This window comes from Penicillium paradoxum (assembly GCF_028828445.1).
Source record: "Penicillium paradoxum strain IBT 22861 chromosome Unknown utg000003l_segment0_segment0, whole genome shotgun sequence".
Taxonomy (NCBI): domain Eukaryota; kingdom Fungi; phylum Ascomycota; class Eurotiomycetes; order Eurotiales; family Aspergillaceae; genus Penicillium; species Penicillium paradoxum.
The window spans coordinates 487,262-514,192 of NW_026643181.1; the positions used below are offsets into that span (position 1 = coordinate 487,262).

The 26,931-nt window shown below is 45.7% G+C and overlaps 7 protein-coding genes across 7 annotated transcripts; 3 read left to right on the forward strand and 4 right to left on the reverse strand.

Annotated features, from left to right (window-relative positions):
- Positions 1–339: 339 nt before the first annotated feature.
- On the forward strand, positions 340–3,421 carry N7457_002116 (serine/threonine protein kinase; the record flags this gene model as incomplete). The annotated part of the gene is made up of 3 exons (XM_057173162.1): positions 340–2,691; positions 2,730–3,056; positions 3,101–3,421. The coding sequence occupies 3 exons, from the start codon at positions 340–342 to the stop codon at positions 3,419–3,421; spliced, it is 3,000 nt and encodes a 999-aa protein (XP_057033313.1).
- Positions 3,422–4,292: 871 nt separating this feature from the next.
- On the reverse strand, positions 4,293–5,482 carry N7457_002117 (serine/threonine protein kinase; the record flags this gene model as incomplete). The annotated part of the gene is made up of 3 exons (XM_057173163.1): positions 4,293–4,973; positions 5,134–5,174; positions 5,230–5,482. 3 exons carry the CDS (start codon positions 5,480–5,482, stop codon positions 4,293–4,295), a joined length of 975 nt encoding a protein of 324 aa, XP_057033314.1.
- Positions 5,483–8,092: 2,610 nt separating this feature from the next.
- N7457_002118 (uncharacterized protein) lies at positions 8,093–12,282 on the forward strand (the record flags this gene model as incomplete). Its single annotated transcript, XM_057173164.1, has 3 exons — positions 8,093–8,483; positions 8,549–9,067; positions 9,131–12,282. The coding sequence occupies 3 exons, from the start codon at positions 8,093–8,095 to the stop codon at positions 12,280–12,282; spliced, it is 4,062 nt and encodes a 1,353-aa protein (XP_057033315.1).
- Positions 12,283–12,961: 679 nt separating this feature from the next.
- Positions 12,962–13,957, reverse strand: N7457_002119 (putative mitochondrial genome maintenance protein Mgm101; the record flags this gene model as incomplete). Its single annotated transcript, XM_057173165.1, has 2 exons — positions 12,962–13,235; positions 13,350–13,957. The coding sequence occupies 2 exons, from the start codon at positions 13,955–13,957 to the stop codon at positions 12,962–12,964; spliced, it is 882 nt and encodes a 293-aa protein (XP_057033316.1).
- Positions 13,958–14,152: 195 nt separating this feature from the next.
- N7457_002120 (uncharacterized protein) lies at positions 14,153–14,653 on the reverse strand (the record flags this gene model as incomplete). The annotated part of the gene is made up of 4 exons (XM_057173166.1): positions 14,153–14,221; positions 14,394–14,458; positions 14,508–14,539; positions 14,595–14,653. 4 exons carry the CDS (start codon positions 14,651–14,653, stop codon positions 14,153–14,155), a joined length of 225 nt encoding a protein of 74 aa, XP_057033317.1.
- Positions 14,654–14,754: 101 nt separating this feature from the next.
- N7457_002121 (biotin--[acetyl-CoA-carboxylase] ligase BPL1) lies at positions 14,755–17,033 on the forward strand (the record flags this gene model as incomplete). Its single annotated transcript, XM_057173167.1, has 4 exons — positions 14,755–15,518; positions 15,570–16,133; positions 16,186–16,457; positions 16,525–17,033. 4 exons carry the CDS (start codon positions 14,755–14,757, stop codon positions 17,031–17,033), a joined length of 2,109 nt encoding a protein of 702 aa, XP_057033318.1.
- A 463-nt stretch (positions 17,034–17,496) lies between these two features.
- Positions 17,497–18,618, reverse strand: N7457_002122 (GIY-YIG nuclease family protein; the record flags this gene model as incomplete). The annotated part of the gene is made up of 1 exon (XM_057173168.1): positions 17,497–18,618. The coding sequence occupies one exon, from the start codon at positions 18,616–18,618 to the stop codon at positions 17,497–17,499; it is 1,122 nt and encodes a 373-aa protein (XP_057033319.1).
- Positions 18,619–26,931: the final 8,313 nt, after the last annotated feature.

The window sequence follows — 26,931 nt, forward strand, 5'->3', positions numbered from 1 at the left end:
ATCCCAGACACTAACGCGCTCAATTCGCCGATCCACATCTCCACCGAGTCTCTTGGCCATTGAGATCCAACGATCGACTCCCACAGTCGGCGCACATTGGTCTGGGAATCATAGTCATAACCTGGCTATCGCAAGGAAGAATCCGCGGAACTTTCTTGGTTTACCCGGCGAGGGGGAGGCGAAAAGACCAACACGAACCGTTGGTCACCTCCAACCGTACTATTTTTTTTCGCGTGTCTCCACTAGAGACACCCGAGGGCCCCAAATTGAAATCGGTGCTTTAGGGGCTGATCGGCACGGGCACAATAAAGGCCCTGTCTGCCCTCGAAGCTCCTTGCAATGGGACGCTCGAGTCTTTCCTCCATCAGGCGACTGACGCCACACCGATTTGAGCAGCTGCACGACATGCCGGATTATGGCCATGGGATGTCGAATCCCAACGACGTAACCATTGATATTCCCCTCACAGAGACGACTTCCCGTTCTCAGACGGGCGCCCGTAAATGGGCGTCTAATACTAGTCCCGTCGACGGGAACTCATCCCCTACCGAAAAAGCTCCAATCGTTGATCACCATCATCACCGTCGTGGACCCGGACGCAGGCGTCGCGTGGACACCATCAACGATATCAATGGCAAGCCTGCCGAGTCGCCTGAAGACGGCTCCATCAATCGCATGGGCCGTTTCTACCAGGCTGTCTTGAATTACTCCCTTATCACTCGTTATCTCATTTATGTTCTCCCCGTTGCGATTTTGATCGCTGTTCCAATCATTGTTGGTGCTACGGCTGCGCCGTACGCCAAAATTGGTGGTGTTCATATTTACTGGTTCTTCACCTGGATCGAGATCGTTTGGTGCAGTCTTTGGACCTCCAAGCTCTTCGCTCATTACGTTCCTTACGTCTTTCAATTCTTGTGCGGTATCGTGAGCTCCGGTACCCGCAAGTATGCTCTTATTCTCCGCGCCCTCGAGACGCCAATTACTTTCTTATTGTGGTCTATTATCTCTCTGGTGACATTCTTGCCGGTCATGACTTTGACCCCTGGTAAGAAGGCATCTGGTGACACTGCTCCCAAGTCATGGGAGAAGAGTGTCAAGAATATTCTCTTCGCGCTGCTTGTTTGCAGTATCATCTATTTGGTTGAGAAGGCTCTTGTGCAGCTGATCTCGATCAGTTATCACCGTAAGCAGTTCGATAACAAGATCAAAACCTCTAAGCGCAACGTGTACCTGGTCACTCTGCTCTTCGAGGCTTCGCGAAACATGTTCCCCGTCTACTGCCCTGAGTTCAAGGAGGAGGACTCTCTCATTTTCGACTCCATCCTGGCCCAGGCTGGTGCTAAGAGCAAGCGATCGTCTGTTATGCCGCTGCGCATGCTTCGTCAGGTCGGCAAGAACGTTGGCCGTGTTGGTGATAAGGTCACTGCTGCTTTTGGAAACGTTGCATCGGAGCTTACTGGTAAGCAAGTGTTTAACCCGACCGCTACACACAGCATGGTTATCAATGCTCTCGAGCGCAAGAGTCACGCTGCTGCTCTGGCACGACGAATTTGGATGTCATTTGTGGTCGAGGGTCGTGATGCTCTGTTCTTGGATGATATTGTCGAGGTTTTGGGTCCTGAGCACGAGGCCGACGCCGAAGAATGCTTCATGTCTCTTGACAAGGATGGAAATGGTGATATCAGTCTTGATGAGATGGTCCTCACTATTACTGAGTTTGGACGTATGCGAAAGGCCCTGAACCATAGCATGCACGACGTCGACCAGGCTATTCGTGTGCTGGACAACTTGCTGATGTGTGTTGCTGGTCTTGTTGGTGTTCTTGTCTTCATCTCCTTCGTCACTTCTGGATTCGGTACCGTCATTGCGGCCGGTGCCACCTCCCTGCTCTCCCTCAGTTTCGTTTTCTCCGTTACTGCCCAGGAAGTCCTGGGTTCTTGCATCTTCCTGTTTGTCAAGCATCCCTTCGATATCGGCGATCGTGTCGAAGTCAACGATGTACCTTTCATTGTGGATCGTATCTCGCTTCTCTTCACTGTCTTCCGTAACGTCAAAGATCACCGTGTCACACAGGTGCCAAATAACGTTCTGAACAGTCTCTGGGTTGATAACTTCAGTCGTGCCAATGCTATGCATGAACAACTCACCATCCCCGTCGCATTCGATACTACCTTCGCTGAGGTCCAATTGCTGCGCGAGGAGATGGAGAGCTTTGTCCGTGACAGGGAAAACAACCGTGACTTCCAGCCTGATGTTGATATCGAGCTTGGTGGCGTTGGCGATATGGACAAGCTCCAGCTACGTGTTGATATCCGTCACAAGTCTAACTGGTCCAACGAGACTATTCGTGCTGCTCGACGATCCAAGTTCATGTGCGCTTTCGTCCTCGCTGTCCGCAAGGTCAAGGTCCGCGCTCCTGGTGTTGCCCTTCCCGAAGAAGAACCTGCCGATGCTGCCGATGGCGATGACAAGGGTGATGACGAGGGCACCGGTGCAGGCCTGCGCAAGACTGAGCAGGGTGGCGGTGCCGATTTCTCCAAGCCCGACCCCGGTGTCGCTGCTGCTGCCGCTGGTATCCTGAACTACGAGAACACCGCTCAATCGACTGGCTACGACCAAGGCCGCTCAGGCACCGGCACAGTTACCCATCGCGGTTCCACACACACCAACGCCGAGCGTGAAGCCGCCATCGTCGAAATGCTCAACGCCCGCTCACCGGGCGACATCAGCCGCGATCCGATCGATCACCACGAGAACCCCTCCACCGCACCGCCTCGAACCAGCTTAGCACGCACAACGGGGGCTCCGGCCACAACATAACCCGCGGACTCTCAACTGGACACCGCAAGGCTGGCGATCGTGCCTCTTTCGTCGACCAAGACGCTCACTCCGGCGCCAAAGCCACTTCTCTCTCCCCAGTCCCCGCTGGCATGACCCCGTCCTCCAGCCAAGTCCCCATCCTTGAGACACCCAACCCTGGCTCCCGCAACAGCACCCGCTACGAGCCCCGTCCTCACTCAGGCCACGGACCGAGTCAGATGTCCACCGTCCAAATGGTCGGCTCCCCGACCCCAACGCCTTCGAGGGCTACTACAACCAGGACAACGGGTACAACCAAGTCCCCGCCGGTGGCTGGAGCGCAGAGAATACCCCCGGCCGTGACCGCCGTGACTCAAACTCTGAGCTCCACGACATGACCGCACACAGCACCTACCAGATCCCAGATCGCTACGATCCCGTCTCGCCCCGGTCTGGATCCGTCTACTCCCCACCCCACCCTACCGCGCCCCCACCAGCCGCGACGCCCTACACCACCGGTGCACCAGCTCCAGGTGAGGAGCCCGAAGCTCGCCGGGACTCATTCCTGGGCACGGCGTTGAGAAAGAAGGACAAATCTCCTTATGGGGATCATGAGGCTTGATTTGAACAGTAATTCTTTTTTCTTTGGGTTCACTTCTCTTTCATCACCCTTCTACCGCCCAAGTTCTTTCCTTATCTTGGGTTGTTTATATTTTGTGTAGAATGTGGATCGATGTTTTTATTTTTCTCTTGCGTTGAGCCGTTGCATCAAAATCTCCCTTTTTGGGACGGCTATGAAGCTATGCCTATTCCCGATCTTTGGGGGATTTAAAATCAATTTACTTTTTTTTCTCTTTTCAATGACTCTTTTTTTAGATTGGGGATGTGGATACTTGGATCTTGCGTCGTCATTAGATTATCTTACAGGGTGGACTGTTTCTTAATATACCCTTTAGATTAGTCCATCTCAATCTTGCTTCATGATCCCTAGACTGCTTTACGGAGTACTATTGACCAAGTGATACGACATCGGGCCAGTTTTGCCTTTTCCGATTTAGCGCCCCCAATTCCCTTTAATGCCGTCGACATAAAAGACCCCTCTTCGCTGCTCTTCCTCCTCTCTCACTTCTTCACTCTTCGTACCTCGCCATCTACTGGGTCAGAATCCCTCCAGAAAGTCTTCCTTCCTTGAGGCAGCCCCTCAGTGATTCTTTTAGAACACCGCGGGCCAACCCACAGGTGATAGGCCTGCCAGGCCAATAATACCCTTCTATAAGCTCCGGCACTCAGCTTGATCCTGGCCTCGTGAAGAGACGAGTAACGACCCTGGTCAGGGGTAGGAAGATGGCCCGGGCTTAAATCTATTCTGGTAATGGGTAATGCATCATTTTGTCATTCAGAGAGGATTTCGTAGATGTGTGCAAAAAAAAAAAAAAAAAAAGAAAAACAGGTTTTGAAACCTCCGGCCTCCCTCCGCAGTAGTCTTGTCCTTGTCAGTTCGCCGAAGTAGTTGATGACACATGCCTGTGCTCCATGTTGAATCCAAGCTCCATGGGCTTACTCGAAGCAAGTAGGCGAAGAAGTCCACGCTTCTCCAAGCCCGGGCAGAATTCCTGTTTCGAAGATAAATGCTCACCAGGATGCTTCTGATCCACCTTGTAATAGTCGTCACCATTGGCTACCTCGCCGTTACTCCGCCGTTGGGCCCCGGGGCTATACCATAACTGATGCAGTATTCTGCCTATATCTGTGCGCCATCCCGGAGGAGAGGTTGCTTTGTGGTTCAGTGCTTCGCTTCGTGGTTGCTTAAGCAACGTCTCTGTGTGTGTGGCCAAATCCGCAAGCGTGCGATATTGGTTGTGCCAGCATTTATCGATGATATCGTCAATAAGCGGATCGCCATCGAGCTTCGGAAACTCCATGTCCTGTAGTAAGTCCACGACCCTAGGTCCATGCTCGTAAGGATCGTCGGCAAGACGTTGATCGTCATAAACCCCAAAGCCGTAGTTGATCAAGTAGTACAACGAACCGAGAGCGAACAGCTCTGTTCGAGTACCCAGGAGGCTGGCAGTTCCTGGTAGTCCTTGGTCTGCTTCCTTATTATTGAGCAGTCTTCCGTGTGGGCAAGGGCAAGTTTCGAAATCTGTTCCGAATTCGGCCGTGCAATCAAAATCCTATAGTTTTAGTCGGTCACGATCAAGCAGGATATTTTCAGATCGCAGGTCACCATGAGCGAGATTAAGCGATCAGAGGAAAGCAACATCTTGAGCAAGATCGTTCATCCCTAAGTATATTAAGAGGTCAGTTCCTTACAAGGAGTTACTAAGTGTCTACTAAGACGACTTTCGTAGTCGCGAGTAAGATTGAATTGTCTCCTATAAGCAAGAGATATATCTAGAAACACAGTTAGTAGATATATTCTTAGCATACCGAAAGGGATTGCACCTCTCATATACTCAAGAAAGATTCCGTCCGTTGTATAGTGGAAACACTGCACCAAAGAGGGGCAGGGCAGATGCCGAGATAGAATCTCATAGATCTTGAGTTCTTTGCGAAATTTCTCTCTCTCTTCCTGACCGGACTTGGGAACCTTGACCACGATGAGAGGATGGACCTCGTAGACAAAGGAGATGCCTCCTCGCCAAACCCAGTGCACACCGGGAAATTGGCGTTGGATATCCATAACAAGGGGGGGCAAAGACAGGGGACCATGGGAAGAAAGAGGAGAGAGAAGGGGAGAAACTGGAACGAGGCCATATATCTCCTTTCTCTTCCTCAACGAGCTGCCTCTTGTGGGAATCAACCAACTTATTTTCTCCTTTGACCCCTTTTGTCCAGGTCTATCTCCTCCTTTTGCCAGGAAGTTCCTGCTTAGTGAAGATTGGATGGGAGCTCGAAGGTGGTCTGTAACCAGCTAGGTCGATATAGGGAAAGCCTAAACACCAGCACGGTCTGGCAGTCTTAGTCAGATAAATATGCGACAGGTCCATTGTGTGTAATGTCTATTTCGTAGTATATAACAATCCATGTAATATCACCATGCCTGTGTATGTTGTACAATCCCTACCATCAATATCCGGAACAACTCTGCTCCATCGGAACAATTATCGTCCACAAAATCACTGGGTTCACCACGGCACTAGGTGGGCCTGGACCCTGTTGAGGATTAAGCCGGGCGAAGCACGGGGGCCGCAGTTATCGCTTTACAATAATAAGGTCAAAACCACGGCCCACAAGATAGCTTTATTTAATTTCCAGCAGAAATGAGGTCCCATTTGTGTCGAGACCAGAAAGTTCCGATTCTGACCTCTTTGACTGTGAGGTCCTCTGTTAAGAACCACACTCATTATTCACTTACTGATGTGGTGTCATCAAGTTCAAACCTTCTGCCACTTCCCATTGACCTTCACATCAAAACTATTGGCAATACAATCAGGGCATGGATCCCTTTTGGTTGTCTGACCAAAGTAGCCCGTTGCCTTAATTATATCACAACCACCACACTCGTTGTATGGCAGGAGGACTCCAGGGGATTCAACTATATGCCGGCAGAGATAGACAGTCTTGTCGAGTATTTGCTTGCACATGATTTCCATAGGGGTTCGTACATGTCCAGTATCTGCGATTGGAAGTTTGCCTGGCCCTGCTCCACTCACTCGAGGTTTGCACGCAATTCAATGTTGGAAAATAACCCAATGTTGGAGCCGGGTTGAATGAGGGTTGATCGTGAAAATGGCGAAGGATAAGAGGAAATATTTCTGTTCGAAGTACTCGACAAGACTGAAGTAAGACCTACAAGACTCCGCGACTATGGCAGGAGGCCGCCCCTGCGCATGACAAGGAGGGGTAGACGCAGTCAGCACGCATAAGAGCCCTTCACTGGCCTAGAATCGGAGGCCATATGAATCTAGCGCATGTGCCACAAGAGCAGGTCCCCTCACCTGGAGCTTCCTGTTAGTGGAGGTGTTCGAAGTCATATGACTTCTGACTGTTTGGCCATGCTATAACCACCTAGCCTCTAGAGTCTAGGTAGCTCCCCCCCTCATTGGAGTATGATCGAGGCACGGATACATAGCAGCAGACAAAACTCAAAATCCACGTTGCTTTTGTACTTGCCATAGTATTGCATGATCAGGCGCGGGATCTAGGTTATAGTAGCATTGACAGTAATTATTTGATCGTACCTAAATACTCCTATCCATGACTCTGTTCGGTGAGTTTGCAATCCATTTGGACCAATCACACTAGGAAAAGCCAGTCTTAGCGTACCTCCGACTACACGATTCACACATAATACATTCTCACTTCTACAGCGTTATATTTTGTTTATTAGGGGTCTTGATTTTAGACTATCCTGATGAACGGCTATGAAGCTCTGCCTATTCCCGATCTCGGGGGATTCAAAATCAATTGACTTTCTTCTCTCTGATCCATGACTCTTTTGTTAGATCGGGGATGTGGAGACTTGAATCGTGATTAGATTACATATCGTACGGGGTGGACTCCAGTGTTTCTTAATATACCCCTTAGATTAGCCCCTCTCAATCTTCATGATCCCTAGACTGCTCTACGGAGTACTATTGACCAAGTGATACGACTCGAGAGATGACCTTCCCACTCTTCATGAATCATGATAGACTATGTACGGAGTATAGATCAAGTCGTGGGACTCGGACGGCATCGAAGGGAGTGGCCTTATCAGTCGCATTGGCTCCTTCCCGATCCACCGCATTGCCCTTTTCGTCCAAACTGACGTTATGGCTCTGCCACTATCAACTGCCTTTCCCATTCCTTCCGTCTCCATATCCCCCTCCCCCTCGCAATTTCATTACAAACAGCCTCTTTAGCCGAAACATCCGACGGGGCCCATGCACTCCCAAAGTACTTGGCGCATTCGATTGACTCGTCCTGACTGCGGGGTGCCGCCGACGGGGCTGCATGACGGATGCGCCATTTCGGCCGTTGCCCATGAGCTCGTGCGGCTTACGGCACAGGTTTCGGCGCCGGCCATACTGGCACGCTTGAAGATGCCAGAGCAACACTATTGAACGGGGCAGAGCAGGGATGTCTTCGCCAATGATCTCCTTTCCCTCCTGCCGCTACTGCATCTCGTATTTGGTACTAACCTGAGCCTCTACGGCTAAAATGGCTGCTTCTACATCTCCCATGCAAGAATATCCTCCTCTTATCGAGGGATCGCAAAGAACACGTTGATACCCGCAACTCCTTTTTGGCTTCTTTCTCATAGTAGTCGTCACATACAACCCTCTCATTATTACCCTGACTACATCCAATGGCGCACCCCCCACTCGACACATTTCAGATCGGTTGGATATGTGCTCTTCCAATCGAGGCTGCTGCGGCCAAGGAGATGCTGGATGAGAACTTTGGCCCTCTTGATTCTCAAGATCCATCCGACTCCAATGTCTATACGTTGGGCCGGATCGGCAAACACTCTGTGCTGATTGCTTGTCTCCCCGAGGGACAGTATGGCAATACTTCAGCCACCACGGTCGCAAATAATATGATGCGCACCGTTTCGAGATCGTTGCGCATTGGACTGATGGTTGGTATTGGTGGTGGAATTCCTTCTGCAGCGCATGATATCCGACTTGGGGATGTTGTGATCAACTGCCCTGAAGGTACTAGTGATGGCATAGTACACTATGACACGGGCAAAGTTGGTGCAGGGGGGCATTCCTTCGAACTGGGTCTTTGAACAGTTTTCCAAGGTCATTATTGGCTGCAGTCAACTCGATGAGGGCTGCCGAGCGTAAGAATGATCCTTACTTCCAAAGGTTCCTCACCAGTGCGAGTAAAAGAACCTCACGAACTCGAGAGACCTTTCGTCGACCGGACTCACATCTGGATCGACTATTCAGGCTGGAATATGATCACCCGGCGACGGCAAACAGTTGTGATGAGTGCCTGGTAGATTGGGAAGAGTTCAGAACAGAACGTGAGAGCAGTGATCCACATCCACATTATGGGATCATTGCATCTGGGAACTCTGTCATCAAGAATGGACAGACTCGGGAAAAGCTCAGACGCGAGACTGGCGCATTGTGTTTTGAGATGGAAGCAGCTGGGTTGATGATGGACTTTCCTTGTATCGTCATCCGCGGAATTTGCGACTACGCCGATTCGCATAAGAACAACGAGTGGCAAGGATATGCTGCTGTGACAGCAGCCTCATATGCCAAAGAGCTACTGGGATATATACCAGCAGCCCAGGTATCGCAAGAGACTTTGGTGGCGGATGCATGTGGTAAGTGATACGAAAATCCGCCGAGTGTGGATTATGGCTGGTTTGCTCACGGGTTCTATACAGACGAGTTGAAAAACGAAATTCAAGGAACGATTACACGACTGGATCGATCATACAATCAGCGAGAACAACATCATCGCGAGAAGATCACAAAAGCTATGATGGATCAGCAACGATGTTGCCACCAAATTTTCAAACTCTCGAACTACACGGAACAAAAGAACATAAATCCAAGAAGGACCAAGAATACTTGCCAATGGGCTCTACAGAGCCCTGAATATCTCCGTTGGTGGGCAAGCAATGGTAATGATCTTCTCTGGGTGTCAGCCGATCCCGGCTGCGGGAAGTCTGTACTGGCCAGATCGATTGTTGACGATTGCTTGGAAAGTTCGAGTTCAAATGTGACTATATGTTATTTCTTCTTTAAAGACAACGAAGAACAGAACCATCTGACTTCGGCACTGTGCTCTATACTTCATCAACTATTCGACCGGCGACCTCATCTCTTGAGTCATGCTATGCCTTCCTTTGAAAAGAATGGACCAAAGCTTCGAGAAGAGGTCGATGAGCTATGGCGGATATTTCTAGCTGCAATAGCAGCTGACGTACCACACAAGACAATATGCGTGTTTGATGCACTCGATGAATGTCGTGAGGTTGATCAGGAACGATTAATTGAGAAACTCCGATCTTTTCACCACAAGCTATGCTCATCGACAGAGGATACCACTTTAAAGTTCCTTGTCACCAGTCGTCCCTATGAACACATTCAGGAGCACTTTCAAGAAATCACAGACTCCTTTCCACAATTACACTTAAAAGGAGAGGATGAAAATGATCAGATTCGCAACGAAATTGGTCAAGTTGTGCAAACCCGAGTGAAGGAGTTGGGTAAAACAGTGCCATTGTCTCGGGATACCCAGCAGCGACTTCAGAAACAGCTTTTATGCATGCAACAACGGACCCATCTTTGGCTACATTTAGCCATTGCTGATATTCAATCGACGTTTAAGGATAGCCTACGACCCGATGAGGAGTCAATACACATGATACCTCCTTCAGTGAATAAGGCATATGAAAAGATCCTCAGTCGGATCCCCTCCGATCAAGAAGATACTGCGAGAAAGATCTTCCGAATAATTGTGGCCGCACGGCGTCCTTTGACAATAGTGGAAATGGCCATGGCTCTGGGAATAGCAATCAGGACAGAATCACAGACTGCTACACAGGCTGGACTAGACCCGTCACAACTGGATACAAAGCTCCGTCGTTTATGCGGCCTTTTCGTTTTCATAAACAACTCCAAGATCTACCTTATTCATCAGACAGCACGAGAGTTCCTCATCCAAGATGCCAGTTCGAGGTCAGTTAACTTTACATACTCGTTCAGCCTCAGCGATGCTGAGGAACAAATGGCTCGTATCTGTTTGCAGTATCTGTTGTTGGAGGATCTTGAACATGAAGACGAACCGGGCTCTAAAGCTCGGAGCTTTTTGGAATATTCTGCATTGCATTGGGCTGATCATGTACGGAAGCTGAGTTCAACTCCAAACCACGAAGTGATCGATCAACTGCATCGAGTATACGCCATGAGTGAAAAACGTTTCTCGCTCTGGTTCTCCATATTTTGGAAGACAGGAAAGTCATCCGACGTCTTTAAAATCAATCCGTTCCAGCTGGCTGTATTCAATGGCCATGAACAGGAGATCCGGTTTCTCCTTCCTACCAACAAAAAGTATGTCAACAAATTAGATGATACAGGAGAATACCCGATCTTCTGGGCCTCAGCCAATGGAAATGACAAAATTATGCAGATCTTGCTTGAGCAGGGAGCCGACATCAATGCTCGGGCTTTATCCGACAAAACTGCCCTTTACACTGCATGCTCTTATGGACATCACGAGATTGCACACATGCTGCTAGAGCGCGGGGCTGGACGGCATCTCCAGCGCCGGGACCTGGCAGATATCTTCCAGGCTGTTTGTGCTAAAGGATACGAAAACATCGTTCGGTTGTTCCTTCAACACGGTGCCAATGACAATACTTCGGGTACACACCTCGAAATTATCCTCCAAGTTGCTTGTTCATCGGGTCAGGAACGGATCGTGAAGATGCTGCTAGAGCACGGAGCCAGTGTTAACGACATAGATGCCCTTAAGGCTGCTTGTCTAGCAGGACACGACAGGATCGTTCAGATGCTGCTAAATTACGGGGCCGATGTCAGCGGCGGTGCTGCTCTTCGGACTGCTTGTTCTGAAGGAAACGGAAGGATCGTGCAGATGCTACTAGAATATGGGGCTGATGTTAGCGATAAAAACGCTATGCGGGCTGCTTTTTCTGCAGGGCAAGATAAAATCGTGCGCATACTTCTAGAAAAGGGAGCTAAATTGAGCGGGGAAAATGACCTCCAGGCTGCTTGTTCTGCGGGACAGGACAAGATTGTGGACATGCTGCTACAACACGGAGCCGATTTTAGCGACGGAGAAGCCCTCGAGGTTGCTTGCTCTGAAGGAAACGAGAAGATTGTACAAGTTCTGTTAAACCACGGGGCCGATATTAGCGACCCATATCTACTGAGGGTTGCATCCTCTGAAGGACACGACAGAGTCGTTCAGATCCTGCTAGACCACGGAGCCGATGCGAGCGAAGCAGATGCCGTCGAGGCTGCTTGTTCGGGAGGCCACGATAAGATCTTGCAGATGCTGCTAGACTACGGAGCCGATGCTAGCGACTTGAATCTCCTTAGAGTTGCATGCTCTGAAGGACACGAAGAAATTGTACACATCCTGTTAGACCACGGAGCCGACGTGAGCGATCAATATGCTCTCCAGCTTGCTTGTTTGCAGGAACACGAGCGCATTGTGGAAATAATGCTACAACACGGTGCAGATATTAGTAACGGTGATTCTTTCCGCGTTGCCTGTTCTACAGGATACGATGGGATTGCGCAGATGTTGCTAGACCATGGAGCCGATGCTACCGAGGGAGATGCCTTCTGGGGTGCTTGTTCTGCGGGACACGATAAGATCGTGCGCATGCTGCTAGATCATGGGGCCGATGCTAGTGATATTGATGCCCTCCGTGTTGCTCGTTCGCAAGGGCATCACAAGATCGTGCGAATGCTGGTACAGCACGGGGCTGAGACCTGCGATGATGAGAAAGACGTTCAAATCGGTCATTCGAAGCGCAAGATGCCGTCTTGCGTGTGTTGCTAAACCAAATGATCAATTTTCATATCGACAGTGATTTCGATGGAAATGCCCTGGGCTGTCTTGTTTTTTTGACTTGAGGCCAGGGCTAAGTTGGTCAGAGACACGAGAACACGGAGCTGATTTGTGAACATTCCTTTTTGTTCCAAATGCCTTAGGATTTGGTTGGACTTGTATAATACTTGCTAAACTGAGCTGAATTGTAATGTTAGACCTCTCTAGCTTTGTTGCTACTTCGGTACCGGTAGTATAATTCCTGCGTATGGATCCCTTGAAACCGAGGATGTATGTACAGGAGTAGTTTTGAGATATCCAAATGTTGAACGAGTAACTGTTTTAACGATGATCGGGAGCAGATTGACTCTAGACTAGAGAATTGCTTGTTTTGTGCAGTCAATGTCTTGTTTCCCTCCCTCCGAACCAGGTAATATGGGTCCGTATTTGCACCTATATGACCTCTGCTTGTTTGGCTTGTCTAGAGCAGTTGATACTTTGCAAAAGATATTTACCCCAAAGAGACATAGGTGTCGAGTAGAGCGACCAATACAATTCCCATAATATAACACATATCGTAACTAAAGCTATAATACAAGTCTGGCCAAGTCAAATTACTCCTCCGAGCAAAGCTCGACCGGCAATCTCATCGTCCAGAACCATTCTTCTCATCCAAACTTCTTTGGGAAGTCTATTTACTCCCCGTCTCCTTCCACGGGTATCCAACAGGGTCATCCTTCCGAGTCCAGATCTTCGTCTTCCGCTTATTAACAACGTGCTCAACGAACACCTCGCGCGTGTACTTCGCCTTATACTTGCGGATCCAGCGCGGGTCCCACAATTCGCTGGCGATGCCGAGGTCCTTGCAGCAGCGCACGAGTGCATTGGATCGGCAGCCTTCTGTGGCGGTGGGGATGCCGTCTGGGGAGAAGTAGTCCTGTTCACCACGGGCCACGGAGACAAGGCTGCAGTAATAAAATATGTCAGTGAGGAATTCTGGTTTTTGTGTTCCGGGGTTTGAGTTCGACTGAATAGCAACATAGACCACTAGACAGAAATAGAAGGGCAAATGTGCTTACCGTCCATTGCAAACAAGAGCATACTCTCTCGTCACAGTCTTGGGTGTAACAATACTCTCACTCCGTGGTACGAGTCCCCATCCACCGGGGCCGAAAGCGCGGTTCAGGATCCGTCGGTATTTGATCTCTGGGAGGTAGAGGATGCCATCAGGCTTGATCTCAACCTCGTCCGGGTCGATCTCCTTGAGTAGAATATCAGCCGCTTCTTTGGGGAATGGCGCAGCAGACAGGCCATGGAATGAACGCGTCCAGTCGATCTTCTCTTCGGCCGGTTCCTCAAGCTCGAGGGGCTTATCGGACAGCCCGGTTTTGGAGATGTTTTCGGTGGTTGCGCGGCTGGGGGTGCTGCCTGGGATACGGGATGCGGGGACACCTGTTGGGATTGGCGTTGAAGCTGAGGAGGCGGCCTTTGCGACAGGTGTTGCTGGTGTGGGTTTGGCGGCAGTCTGGTTGCGGTTTTGGGTGGTGTAGCTGATTGCCCTTTTCGTCATTGGGTTGGAGAGCTGGCCGATTCGGAGGGTGGTGGCTCTCGAGGAGCGCGATACTTGGATCGCATGTTGGAGGGTTTTGATCGCCCTCCAGGACTGAATACGAAGAGGTGCAGACATCGTGGCTTATGGGGTTGATAAGGGCTGGAGGAGTGAAGTCACTGTAACGAGGCGAATATAGGCGATCACGTGATGCGTATTGGGTAGCTTGGTTTCTCGGTTTCTCGGTTTAGAAGGGTGGATTTGGGGAAAGATGGAGTGGAACGGAGACGAGAAGAACTAATTGAACATGGTATTATGGATGAGTAGAGTACATTATGCGTCTTGGGTCTGCGTTCGCTGGTCGTTGCCCTGGCGCTTCCAGCACTCGCGGAAAGCTTCCATCTATATTGGCTAGTTAGTATGATCTGGGCAATTGATCCAGGCAGTTGAGATTGGATGCAATTATTTCAATTGATTGCATTTTGGAGAAGTCGGATGGTTGCCATTATGGAGACAGGCGCATAGTGACTACCGGGTGGAATGATGTATGTGCTTGGGGATCTTCACAGCTCACCTCTTTCTTGCACTCGCGCCAGTCCTTTTTCGCGTAGTAGCAGTCATTCATCTTATCCTGCTCGGCTACTATCTATCAGCATGGTATTCTGAACTTGAATTGGGCATAACTTACCATGGCAGCCTGTGCTGAAGATTCGCTTGTTCCTAACACAGCAGTTAGTATGGCCCAGCCAACCTAGCATCTGAAATCAGGCCTCACCAATCATCCGGCTCATCATCGTCCGGCACAACAGGCGTGTGTTCCGCGTTGTTCGACATGGTTGGGGTATGGCTGTGAGGAGAGTTGGAGACAGGCGGCTGGCCTCGGCGGAACGAGGAACTATCTTATCGCACCGAGTTCCCCTTGCAACTGAACAACCATGTCAACACCAACGGGCAACAGCGCCAATTTCAATGGCAAAAAGCTCAATGTCTTAGTCTATTCCGGTTCGCTTACTTATTCCGCCTGGCAACTGAGCCGTTTTCTGACCAGCGACTTCTCGACAGGAAATGGAACCACCGTTGACTCAGTCCGGCACTGCCTCTACACCCTCCGCCGCCTACTCGCTCCCCACTATGCCGTCATTCCAGTAACGGGTGACATGCTTCTCAAGGAGCCATGGATGACTACCTGCGCTATGCTGGTCATGCCCGGCGGCGCGGATATGGGATACTGTCGCACACTCAATGGTGCGGGGAATCGGCGCATATCGCAATTTGTCCGCAATGGCGGTAGATACCTGGGTCTATGTGCAGGTGGCTACTACGGATGCAAGCGTTGTGAGTTTGAGGTTGGCGACAAGACAATGGAGGTTGTTGGAGATCGCGAGTTGGCTTTCTATCCGGGCATCTGTCGTGGCGGGGCATTCCCGGGCTTCGTATACCACAGCGAGGCGGGCGCGCGCGCGGCGGGGCTTGAGGTTGCCAAGGCAGCTTTGAGTAGTGGCACCGTACCGACAACCTTCCAGTCATACTACAATGGCGGTGGCGTCTTTGTTGATGCGCCGTCGTTCGCAGACGAAGGGGTCGAGGTTCTTGCAACCTATACGGATAAGCTGAATGTCAACCCTGGGGAGGGTGCGGCTGCCGTCGTTTACTGCAAAGTGGGCAACGGAGCAGCGGTTTTGACAGGTCCTCATCCTGAGTATGCCTTGGAGATCTATTGGCAAGATTGAGTCACTGACCAGTAAACTAGATTTGCGGCGGCTAACCTCGATCCGAAGGCTGGCGGGCCTGAATATGCCGACATGGTGGCGGCACTCGCTGCTGATGATAAGGAACGTACAGGCTTCCTAAAGGCATGTCTTTTGAAGCTTGGACTTGAGGTCACGCAGGACACAACAGTGCCTTCACTGTCATCCTTACACATGTCCGGGATCGATGCAGATGGCCCCATGGACATCCTATCTGGACTTGGAGCTACCTTCACTCAAGAGGGCCAAACCGAGTGTCTCAAGGATGACCACGATACATTCCGCATTGAGCGTCCTGGAACATGGAATCTCGGTGAATTGGAAGAATCGCTTCCCGCGGATTCCTCAGAGCCTAGCGAAGGCATAATCGACTACCAGTCGATCGTCAAACGACTAGTATTCCATGACGATATACCATCTTCAAAGCTGACCCCCTACTTCAATCATCATGCATTCTATTCTCACCTGCGCCAATATCAGATTGAGTCCAAGGGTGACGCCTCGACATTTGGCTCCAATCTCTTATATGGAGAGGTAGTCACTAGCACAAACACTATTCTTGAGAAGTAAGTACTGTTCTTAACAAGTCGGGTATGGGTCAGCTCTAACAAACAGCAGAAACACGAAATTGCTTCGTCAATTGCCACAGGGCTTTACAGCCACCGCAACAGCACAGATTGCTGGCCGTGGGCGTGGATCCAATGTTTGGGTCTCCCCAGCAGGGTCTCTTATCTTCTCAACTGTAGTGAAACACCCAGTCGACAAGATGCAATCAGCACCAGTTGTGTTCCTCCAATATCTATCAGCGATGGCAGTAGTCAGAGGAATCAAGAACTACGCCGACGGTTATGAGAATATCCCAGTCAAACTAAAATGGCCTAATGATATTTGTACGTGGGGTTCAAAATTTACTGTTATTATCTGTACTTCCGAAGTTTACTAACCAATTTCGCACAGATGCACTGGATCCAGATGACCCCGAACAGAAACGATACACAAAGATCTGCGGCATTCTCATCAACTCCCACTTCATGTCAAACGAGTACATCTCCGTCGTCGGCATTGGTATCAACGCGACCAACGCCTCACCAACAACGGCCTTGACCACCCTCGCCGCACGCTACGCCTCACCCGGGGCCGCCGCCGCTTCCCCTGTCACGCTGGAGAGACTCCTGGCTCGTATCTTGACTACTTTTGAGGGTCTGTATACCCGCTTCTTGCGCACAGGTTTCGATCGAGGCTTCGAGGCTATGTATTACCAAGACTGGCTACACATGCACCAAATTGTCACTCTCGAAGAGGAGGGTGGTGCTCGCGCTCGCATCCAGGGTATCACCCGCGATTTTGGTCTTCTACTTGCCGAGGAGCTGGGGTGGAACGATCGCCCGACGGGACGTGTCTGGCAGTTGCAGAGTGATAGCAACAGCTTTGATTTCTTCCGTGGGTTGGTGAAGCGGAAGGTATAGATAGCACAAAACGGTATGAGAAATAGGTCCCAAAATACATGTCTATAATTATTGGCCTAGATAGTTGGACACATTGTGAGATGATGCATTCGACGATCACTTGGAACCATTATGATTTCGAAGTATGTCTAGCATTCGAGCTTTCGAAATTGCGATGAAAGTGGTTGTAGTATTTAGAATATCTGCCGTAACGCCTAAACACTGAATCTACAGTCACCATAAGAACGATTGATTTTGATAGTATGGTCAACTCCTCACTTGAGTCCAAATGAAAGTCGTGAAAAATCAGCCAAATAGCTCCGTCAAAATGACTAGGTTTCATGCAAAAGCTCTAGATCCAGAATGATATAAACCCACTTCCCGAAATGATTGCGCTTTCTACTTTAATATGCTGGATGAAATCAAAAAGATGACGCACACGCCCCAACATGTATGCAAAAAGAGATGAAACGAACATGAAATATCAAGCCACCGACTCCGCCCAGGTGACCCATCGTCGAATACATTCATCCACCCGACGGAGAGACTCCTTTTCTGCCTCGACCTCGAACCACTCCCGATGCTCCTTCCCGCATTCCGGACACTGTCCCAGATCTCGCACCCGCAGACTCGCTAGTTCAAGGTGAATCAGGCGCTCCACGCGATGCACATGCGGGACTTTTCGTCCCGCGACTAACGAGGCGGACGGGGCTTGATTTGGACCCTGAGACGGGGGCACTCTAGCAGGGGAAGATGAGGAAGAAGAAGGCGTATAAGGGTAGTACCGGATCAAAGTGAGATCATAGGAGCACTGTCGAGTCCATTCAGCGAGTCGACGGTGCACATTACTTGTACGTCCGATTTTCAATCTCAGCGTGCCAGGAGCGCTTGACGTTGGGTTGAAGGTGAGGGCGTTGATATCCTGTGCTGCACGGATTGCCTCATTGACGCTCCGTGGCTGGGTCGATGGACGGAGATGATTGCTGTGTGGAGCCTCGGGTAGCAGAGAAGAAGCTATGTCTCTCGGTGCTGTGGAGTCAACGCTGCGTTGTGCGGTGGTAGTTGGGGGCGTCACCCAGAACATATAGATATAGCCTTCGTCGTCAGCGTCGGAGATTGGTTTGGCTAGCTCTGTTAGAAGAATTGAGGTTGTTTGTGGTGGAAGCACAGATGGGATCCATGAGAGTAGCGTCTTCGTTTGCGAGTCAGTCTTCCCTGTGTCTGGCAAGGGGGGCCGATGTGTTTGAGGAACGGATGACATTCGCCCATGTTGTGGTCTTCCGGCCGAAGCAGGCACTTGGATCTTCTGGGGTAGATTTGGAGCAGAAGAGACGCCGTTTGTTGGACGGGAGGGTTTCGGTCGGTGAACTTGCACCGGCCTGTCATCCTCGCCACTGTCCTCTACGATCTGGAAGCAGCAGAACGTAGTTTTCTTCGGTCGAGGCTTTTCACTAGGTCTGCTTTGATTTGTCCGTCGCCTCTGAGGTTTCGGTTTCTGGGAGACTGGGTCATCGTTTATATCAAGCACACCCAGCCGATCCATTAATGTATCGATACTGGTCCTCGTCTTGGACGGGGTGATAGTGGCCGTGTATGGCTCAGCCATGGTTTCTTGATCCTTATGCTGCCAGCAATACAAAGACGCCACGTCTATGGCCTCTTGGCGAGCGTTCTTCCGTGGTATAGATGCCGGCGATGGGTGTGGCGAAGCCAAAGAACGGCGGCATGGCCGACCTTGAGCTGTTATGCCTCTACATGTAGTCGCTGGGTTTCGCGAATCTGAGCGCGGAATCAAAGCCTCTGGGGTGTTTGAGATATGAGGCATATAGGAGATTAGGAAAGTACGCGATCAGGCGGACACTGTTGATTTGAGACATGGACCTATTCAAAAAGGAAGCTATTCGAGGCAAAAAAAAAGCAGCATGGACCACGAGGCAGTGCGGTGAGCCTCTGGAATGCTACATCTCCACTTGGACCACGTCAGTGGGACCTTGCTCCAGGGAGCGCGAAAGGGTTGTTTTGGTCGGCCTCGATGCACTGCCACACTGGGCGGTGCAGGGGGTGGCTGGGTGGCTGGGTGCCTTGGCCTCAGGCACCCAGGGCCTGTCGGAGCATGAGATCGGCATACCGGAAGTTTAGTTTATCCTGTCCACGCAGTATTTTTGATATTAGTCAGATAGTCATATTTCCTGCTAGAATAGTGGATACAGAAATACAGAGATTTCAACTCCCTTGATTAGACCCCTACTATACTGAATACCACGTCAGTTGACAGTTATGAGCCCGGTTCGCACGAAATAAGGCCGCTATTCACAAGATATAGCGCCTATCAGCACCTAAAAACCTCTAAAGCTGCATAGTAGCCCGCTGAGGCTATACAGCACCTAACCCTAACAATAGAAGCATTAACAATTCTCTCCGCTATAAAGGGCGAAAAACTAAAGGATTCGCCCTAATGGCGCACCTAGTTCGCCCGGGTAAAGCTATATACGATATAAAAATAAGTCTGGAAGCACTATAACCTAGATACCCCCCCGATAGAGAGACCGATTAGGAAAGAAGAGCCTATTAGGCCGGAATACCCCTACGGAGGGACCGAATTAGATAAAAGAGATTAGAGAGACGAAATAGATATCTTTAAAGTAGATTAATCGAAATAGGATAAGGAGATAAAAGGACTTTCTAATATAAATAACTATATTTATACCTTCTTAGACCTAATCTACTATACTACTATTACCGACTATTAGACCCCGTATAAGAGACTTATATACCTAAGAGATCGCTTCGCGAGATCGACTATATACGAGAAGGAAGTCCGAATAAAGTAGAAGGTCTTCGCTATCTAAAAGCCGACTAGAGATATTAAATAATAGCTTAAATAATAGAATACCCTAAGGGAGTAAGCTATTAGCCTTAGTATTAATAACGGAGACGTAAATAGGGACTTCCTATATACTATTAAAGAGGTCTTACCTATTTAGTGGTAAGGAAGATATTAAGAGATTATTATAGATAAGAAAGTCTATTAAACCCGTAATCTCCTCGAGTCGTTCCGCGTAATAAATCGAGAAATAGGGGTATAAAAGGTATTATCTACTATACCCCTAAAAGGGGTATTTTTAACCTAGTAAGGACACTAAGAAGTAAAGTCCTAGATCTAGTCCTAAACTAAGGAGCCGATCCTATTTAAAAAGAGGAGGTACCTATACGGGAACCCCTATTATTTATATAAAATAGTAATATACTAGTATCTTAATAAGGAAAACCGCCCCGAAGGGACCTATATTAACCTAAGAAAGCTAGAAAAGATTAAGTAAAAACTCGCTAAAGAGCCTACTTAGAAGAAATAGGTAGAAAAGAAGGTAGAAAAGGTATAGTAAACTTAGCAAACTTAGTAAAATTAGTAACCTTAGAAGGAAGAGTTTATAAATTAAGTGAGCTTCGCTACTACCCTTAAGCCCTATACTATATAGTAGGGGGGCTAGTATAAAACTATAAATACGCCCTCTCTCTTACTAAAAATAGAGAACCTATCTTAAAAGATAGATAGATCCTTAATATAGGATCTAGTACCTATATCTATAATAATAGAGACCTTTTTATTAACTTTATACCCTAGATTTCGGATCTTACGATAGGAGATAGTACTACCTAAGTACTAGGAAAGGGGAAGGTTAGACTAGTAGGTAGATATCTAGTAAAAGGTAAAATAGAGATTACACTTAGTAATACCCTCTATTCCCCTAGTTTCTATATAAACCTAGTATCCTATTCTATACTAAAAAAGAAAGGCGGGATATAGTGCTAGCGTATAAACTATATTAGAGACCCTAATAATAGACTAGTTATCTATATAAACCTTTAGGATTAGTTTAACCTTTAGATCTTCGATAGACCTAGGGAAATATAGCCCTAGTAAGCTTATTTTACGGAGAGAAAGTTAGTAAAACCTTAGTAGTTAAAAGCCTTATTAGATATCTAGTACCGGAGACTTATCTATATTAACTAACGAAGCGCTATAAAACTCGCTACTATAGTAGATAGAGTTATTTTTAACGATAAAGAAAAGGAGTCTACTAAAATATAGGTATTATACTAGACTTACTAACTAGGTCGTATACTAAGATAGATATTAAGATAAGCTATCGGGCGTACTTTTAGACGATTTAGAAGAGTATACTTTAATCTTATTTAGCTACCGCTAGTAGAGAATAAGTACCGCTAGATCTTTTATTTTTACCTAGAAGGTCCTAGGTTTTATTAGCTAATAACCTATAAAATAAAGCCTAAGTATTAGCTAGCGATTAATCGTTTTATAGAACTAGTAAGAAACTAATAGGATCTACTAATTAAAGCCTTCTAATACGATAATAAGTCCTTAGCTAGAAAACCTACGGAATATAGTTTTACTTCTAATAGTATCCTTATATATTATAACCCCCTAGGGCACTCCGAAATAAATAGTTATACTAAAAGATCCGGTAGTATAATTATTACCCGTATATATATACTCGTACTTAAAGGAAAGCTCCTAAAAGATCTATAGCTAGAGGCCGCTAACGCTACGGTATAGTTACTAAATCGTACGCCGACGTATATTACTACCGAAAACCGCTAGGTTATACTATAGGAGGAGGTGCGGAAGGAGTTCGTACTATAGGCGCCGAGGATTAACCTATTAAATATTAAACTATATAGAAGTTTAGTATACTATAGGATTAATAAATAGGTCTAGTCTAATAAAATAAACCTACGAGCTAAGATCGGATTCTTAGTTAGCTATATAGTATTAAATATTTAGAAAATCTAGTTCCTATATAATAGGAAAGTAAAGCCTATTAGGGATATAGTATTTAATAAAACTCGTAAATATACCCCTAATTATAATAGATATTAGCTTATTCTAATACTAATATAGTAAGAACCTTAGGAAATTACTATAGAAGAGTTCACCTAGGTACTTAATCGCGTGATAGCGAGTTAAGAGACTAGCGAAATAGAAGAGAGAGATTATCGAGATCTATAGGAAACTTAGTCTAATAATCTATAGGAAACTTAGTACTATAATTATTAAGGATCTTAGTAAGGATCTTAGTAAGAAAACTAGTAGAATATATAGTAGAACTCTCCGTAAAAGGAGATAGCTAGTGAAGTTAGTTAGCGAGATACTACCCTACTTTAGGGGGTAGATTAGTAAGTGGTCCTACCCTTCCTAAAAACTACGATTATATAGTAAATGCCTAAGATCTATAAACCCCGAGCCCCGCTAGGTATATTTCTAGATAAACCCCTTCCTCCGCTCCCTATTACGCCGCCGTAAGATCCCTATATTACCCCTAATTAGGAGGTAGATATACCGGAGGATCTAGAGGATCTAGTTAGCGACTAGGTTTAGGATAATAAAGCTATTCCCACTATAGAAGATAAGCTAGAAAGATAACTATAGGCGGAACTTCTTACCCTAAGTAGATAAATTATAAGAGATATCGATACTAGTAATATTATTAGTAGAAAGCGAAGGCGTTAAGCTAGGTAAGATAAAGACTATATCTATATAATAATTATAGAAGCTATAGATAAAAAGGAAGACCCTCCTATACTACTATATACTTTCGCTATAGGTCTATATACTAAGAAGCCTAAAATTAGACGTTATTAAGATAATCTCCCCCTAGTCCTAAAATACTATAAAGATATTATAAACTATCTATTTTAGGAAGGTTTTCTTATAGTAATAAGAAAGGAGATTAACTCTCTAATAGAAAAGGAAACCTATAAGATTATAGAGAGACTAAAGGATAGAAGTAAGTAAATACTACCTCTTATATAGGTATTTACCTATAAATACGATTAGGATAGTTATCTAGTTAAATTTAAAGCTTATATATACGTATAGGGAGATCTAGAGACTATTTCGTACGAAGAAAAGAGAGCTACTACACTAGTAGTAAGGACTATAAGGATAATCTTTACCCTTATTACCGTATTTAATCTCGATCTAAGATAGCGGGATACTATTACTACCTTTTTAAATAGTACGCTAGAAAAAGAGATCTATACCTAGATACCTAATAGGTTTAGACTACCCGGTAAATACTAGAAACTCTACTACGCACTATATAGTCTACGGATCTTACCTAGACTCTAGTAGTAGGAAGTAGCTAGTGTATTTCGTAAGCTAGGTCTATAATAAGCCCTAGAAGACCTCTATATCTTTATCGGAAATAGACTAATAGTCTTCTTTTATATAGATAATATCTTAATTACTTATTATAAAGATATATAAAGAAGGGCTATAAAACTAGAGCGAGATCTAGAAGTATACTAGGAATTAATAGACTACGGAGAGATAGTATAGTTTCTTAATATCCGTATTATTAGAGATAGGTAGTAAAAGAAGCTATAGCTTTATTAAGATAGCTATATAGTAAGTATCGCTATACGATATAATCTTATAGATAGACTAGCGGTATATACCCTAATACCTATCGAAGAGCTAACTCTATATTAGGGTATAGCTATAGCCTAAGAGATCCTATTATACTAAAAGAAAGTAGGATCTACTAGATATACTACTACGATTATAAGACTAGATACTATAAAATCGACTACTCGTCTAGTATAATACTTAATAAACCTAGGCCCCTAGCACTATTAGGTAGCTAATAGAGTTATTACCTACCTTAATTCTACCCGCTATCTCGCTATTAAATATAGTATAGAATTAGGTATAGAAAGGGACTCCGTATAATTCGCTAATAATACTTTATATAGGGATTATCCTAATAGAAAGAGCTCCGCGGGCTATATCTACTAGGTATATATTACGACCCTCTACTAGGAGAGTGCCTTATAGGCTGGATCCCGCCTAGTCCTATGACCTAGAACCCGTGACCTAGTAGGGGTAGCATGACCCCCCGCTAGAGACCGCACTAGGGAGACTAAGTCCTACCGGGTTAGGTGATCTAGTCCTATGACCCGCTAAAGGTTATCTATATAGAGACTACTAGGGGAACTTAGCTCTTTAGCGATTAGTTTATAAATATACTAGTACCCTACTATTCCTTTACTCTAGTTCTATACTACCTACTAGGACCCGCTAGCACGCCGGTCCTAATATTCTAATCGCTAAATCTTAATTAAACTAGACCGTTAGAATACGTAATATCGACGACTCGACATACGAGCGACCGCCTAAGGGGAACCTTAGCCCTAATCGCGGAAACGAACGATATCCTAGGACCCCTATAACCCCTATTAGAAGAGGTAGAGATATAGGGAGTTAACGATAACCTTTAAAGAGGAAACCCGCCGGATCCGATAACCCCGACTAAGGTAGATAAGGAGGCGGAACTCCGAGAGTTAGAGACCCTTAAAAGATATCTAGCTCTAGTAAAGGAGAAAAATAGAATCCGCGCGGAGCTATAAGACGAAGAAGAAAACGTAGTAATCCTATAGGTGAGAATATAAGGATCTAGGATCTATTAGGGTTCGCTAGGTAGTACTATTAGCTAAACTACCTACTAACTACCTAATACTACCTATACGAACTCGATTATATTATAAGGAAATACCGGAGGCTACCTATCCTATTAGAAGGAAGTAAGGGAACTATATATACCCTATAATATAATAACGTATAGAGCTAAGAGTTCGGGCGAATATAATCTCTTTAAGTCAAACTAGGAAGCCTTCTAGAATAGATACCCTAACTAGTTCGCTAGTAACGTACGTAAGGTAGACTAAGTAATTAAGTTCCTAGCGCTAAAGGTTAATATAATATAGATAGAATACTATAGGAATAACCTAAGTACGATATTTACCTAGTCGGTCTTCGAAATATAGGCGCTCGCTTAGATTACTAACTCTATTAAGATATAACGAGAAGCTAAATATAATTAGTAGTAAATAACGTAAGCTAAGTATTAGGATATATACTAATACGCCTTAAAGCTTACCGGACTCTATAACCGCCTAAAAGATACGCTAACTAAATAGATAAGAATCGACTATTTAGAGATAGGTATTATTAAGAAGATATAAGATAAAGTAAGAAGGTTTATAGCCCCCGCTATAGATTAATAGGATAACTAGGTAGCCTTTTATAACTAAATTAAGAAAGTAATACTAAGTAGGATATTATATCTTAGGGAGGCTAGGAAGATAGCGCTAAGAAATACTATAGACTTATAAGAATCTAGTAAAAGACCCTTTAAGGGAAATAGCGCCTTCTTTATATAGTAAGCTATAACTACTATAGAGGGTAGAAAAGCTACTATAGGGTCTAAATAAGACTAGAGCGGAGATAGTAAATTCTATAACTTCTATAGTAAGCCGGGCTACTATATAAAGAACTACCGTAAGAAAACTATAGTAAATACTATAGCTACGGAAAAGTTAAAAAAATAGACGACCTTATACTATAAACTCCTATAGTATTAAGAATAGTCCTCTTTAGAGAACGTAAGAGAGTATACCGAGCACTTATCTATAATATACTAATATTAGACGTTAAGACTAAAGCCCCGATAAGGGTAACTAAGACGCTAATAGATAGTAGCGTAACCTAGAGCTTCGTAAGCTAAAAATAGGTAAAAGAGAATCTAGAAGAGACGTATATAATAAGTACCTATTTAGTAGAAGCCGTAGACGGGCGTAAGATCCCTTTATATAGAAGCTAAGAAGTATAGCTTAGTCTAATAGACTAGAATAGAACCTATAGAGTTATTAAAATAACCTATAAAGCTATAGATATAATAATTTATAATATAATCCTAGGAATAAATTAGCTTAGGCTAGTAAATCCGGATATTAACTAGGTAACTAGTAAATAGGTATATAGAAATATAGCCCCGCTAGAGGTTAAAACCCTCCCGCTAAAAGACTTTAAGGAAGAAATAAGACTATAAGATATACTTAAAGAGCTATACTTAGATATTAATAAGGTTATTAGGGAGTTTATAGTAATACTAGAGGTAATATAAAGCTCGGATAGGATCTCCTATCCGGTATAACCCTTAACTAAACTCCCGCTAGAATACTAAGATCTAGCTATTATAGCGAGTAAAGAAGGTACTATAGCCCTTCTAACCTATATAGAGTATAATTATATAATTAAGCTAATATTAGGTAAGATATCCCTTTAGAGATTAGTATACGTACTATCCGCTAAGAAGTTAGAAGTCCTCCGCTAGTATATTAAAGAGAACCTCGAAAAAGACTAGATCCGACACTTAAAGAGTTAATTAGGTATATCTATCCTCTTTATACCGAAGAAAGATAGTAAGCTTAGACTCTACGTAGACTATAGAGGGTTAAACGCGATTACTATTAAGAACCACTACCCTCTACTACTAATTAATAAGTCCCTAGTAAGATTATTAAAAGTATAGATCTATACTAAATTAGATTTACGAGATACTTACTATAGGATCTATATAAAATAAAGAGATAAGTAGAAAATAGTATTTAGATACCGCTACGGATATTTCGAATATACGGTAATACCGTTTAGACTCGCGAATACTCCCGCTACTTTCTAAGTATATATTAATAGAGCTTTAGTAGGACTTATTAACGTCTACTTAGTAGTATATCTTAATAATATACTAATCTTCTCGAAGGATAAGGAGACCTATATATATTACGTTTAAGAAGTACTAGAACGCCTAATTAAGTAGAGGTTATTTATTAAACCTAGTAAGTATACGTTCTACGTAGAGAGAGTCGACTTCTTAGGCTTTATTATCTCCCGCTATAGAGTTACTATAGACCTTACCCGAATAGAGACGATAAACTAATAGCTAGAGCCGACCTATATCTTTAATATATAGTAGTTTATAGGCTTCGCTAACTTCTACTAACGTTTTATTAGGAAATAGTTAATAATTAATACCCCCCTTAATAATCTAATTAA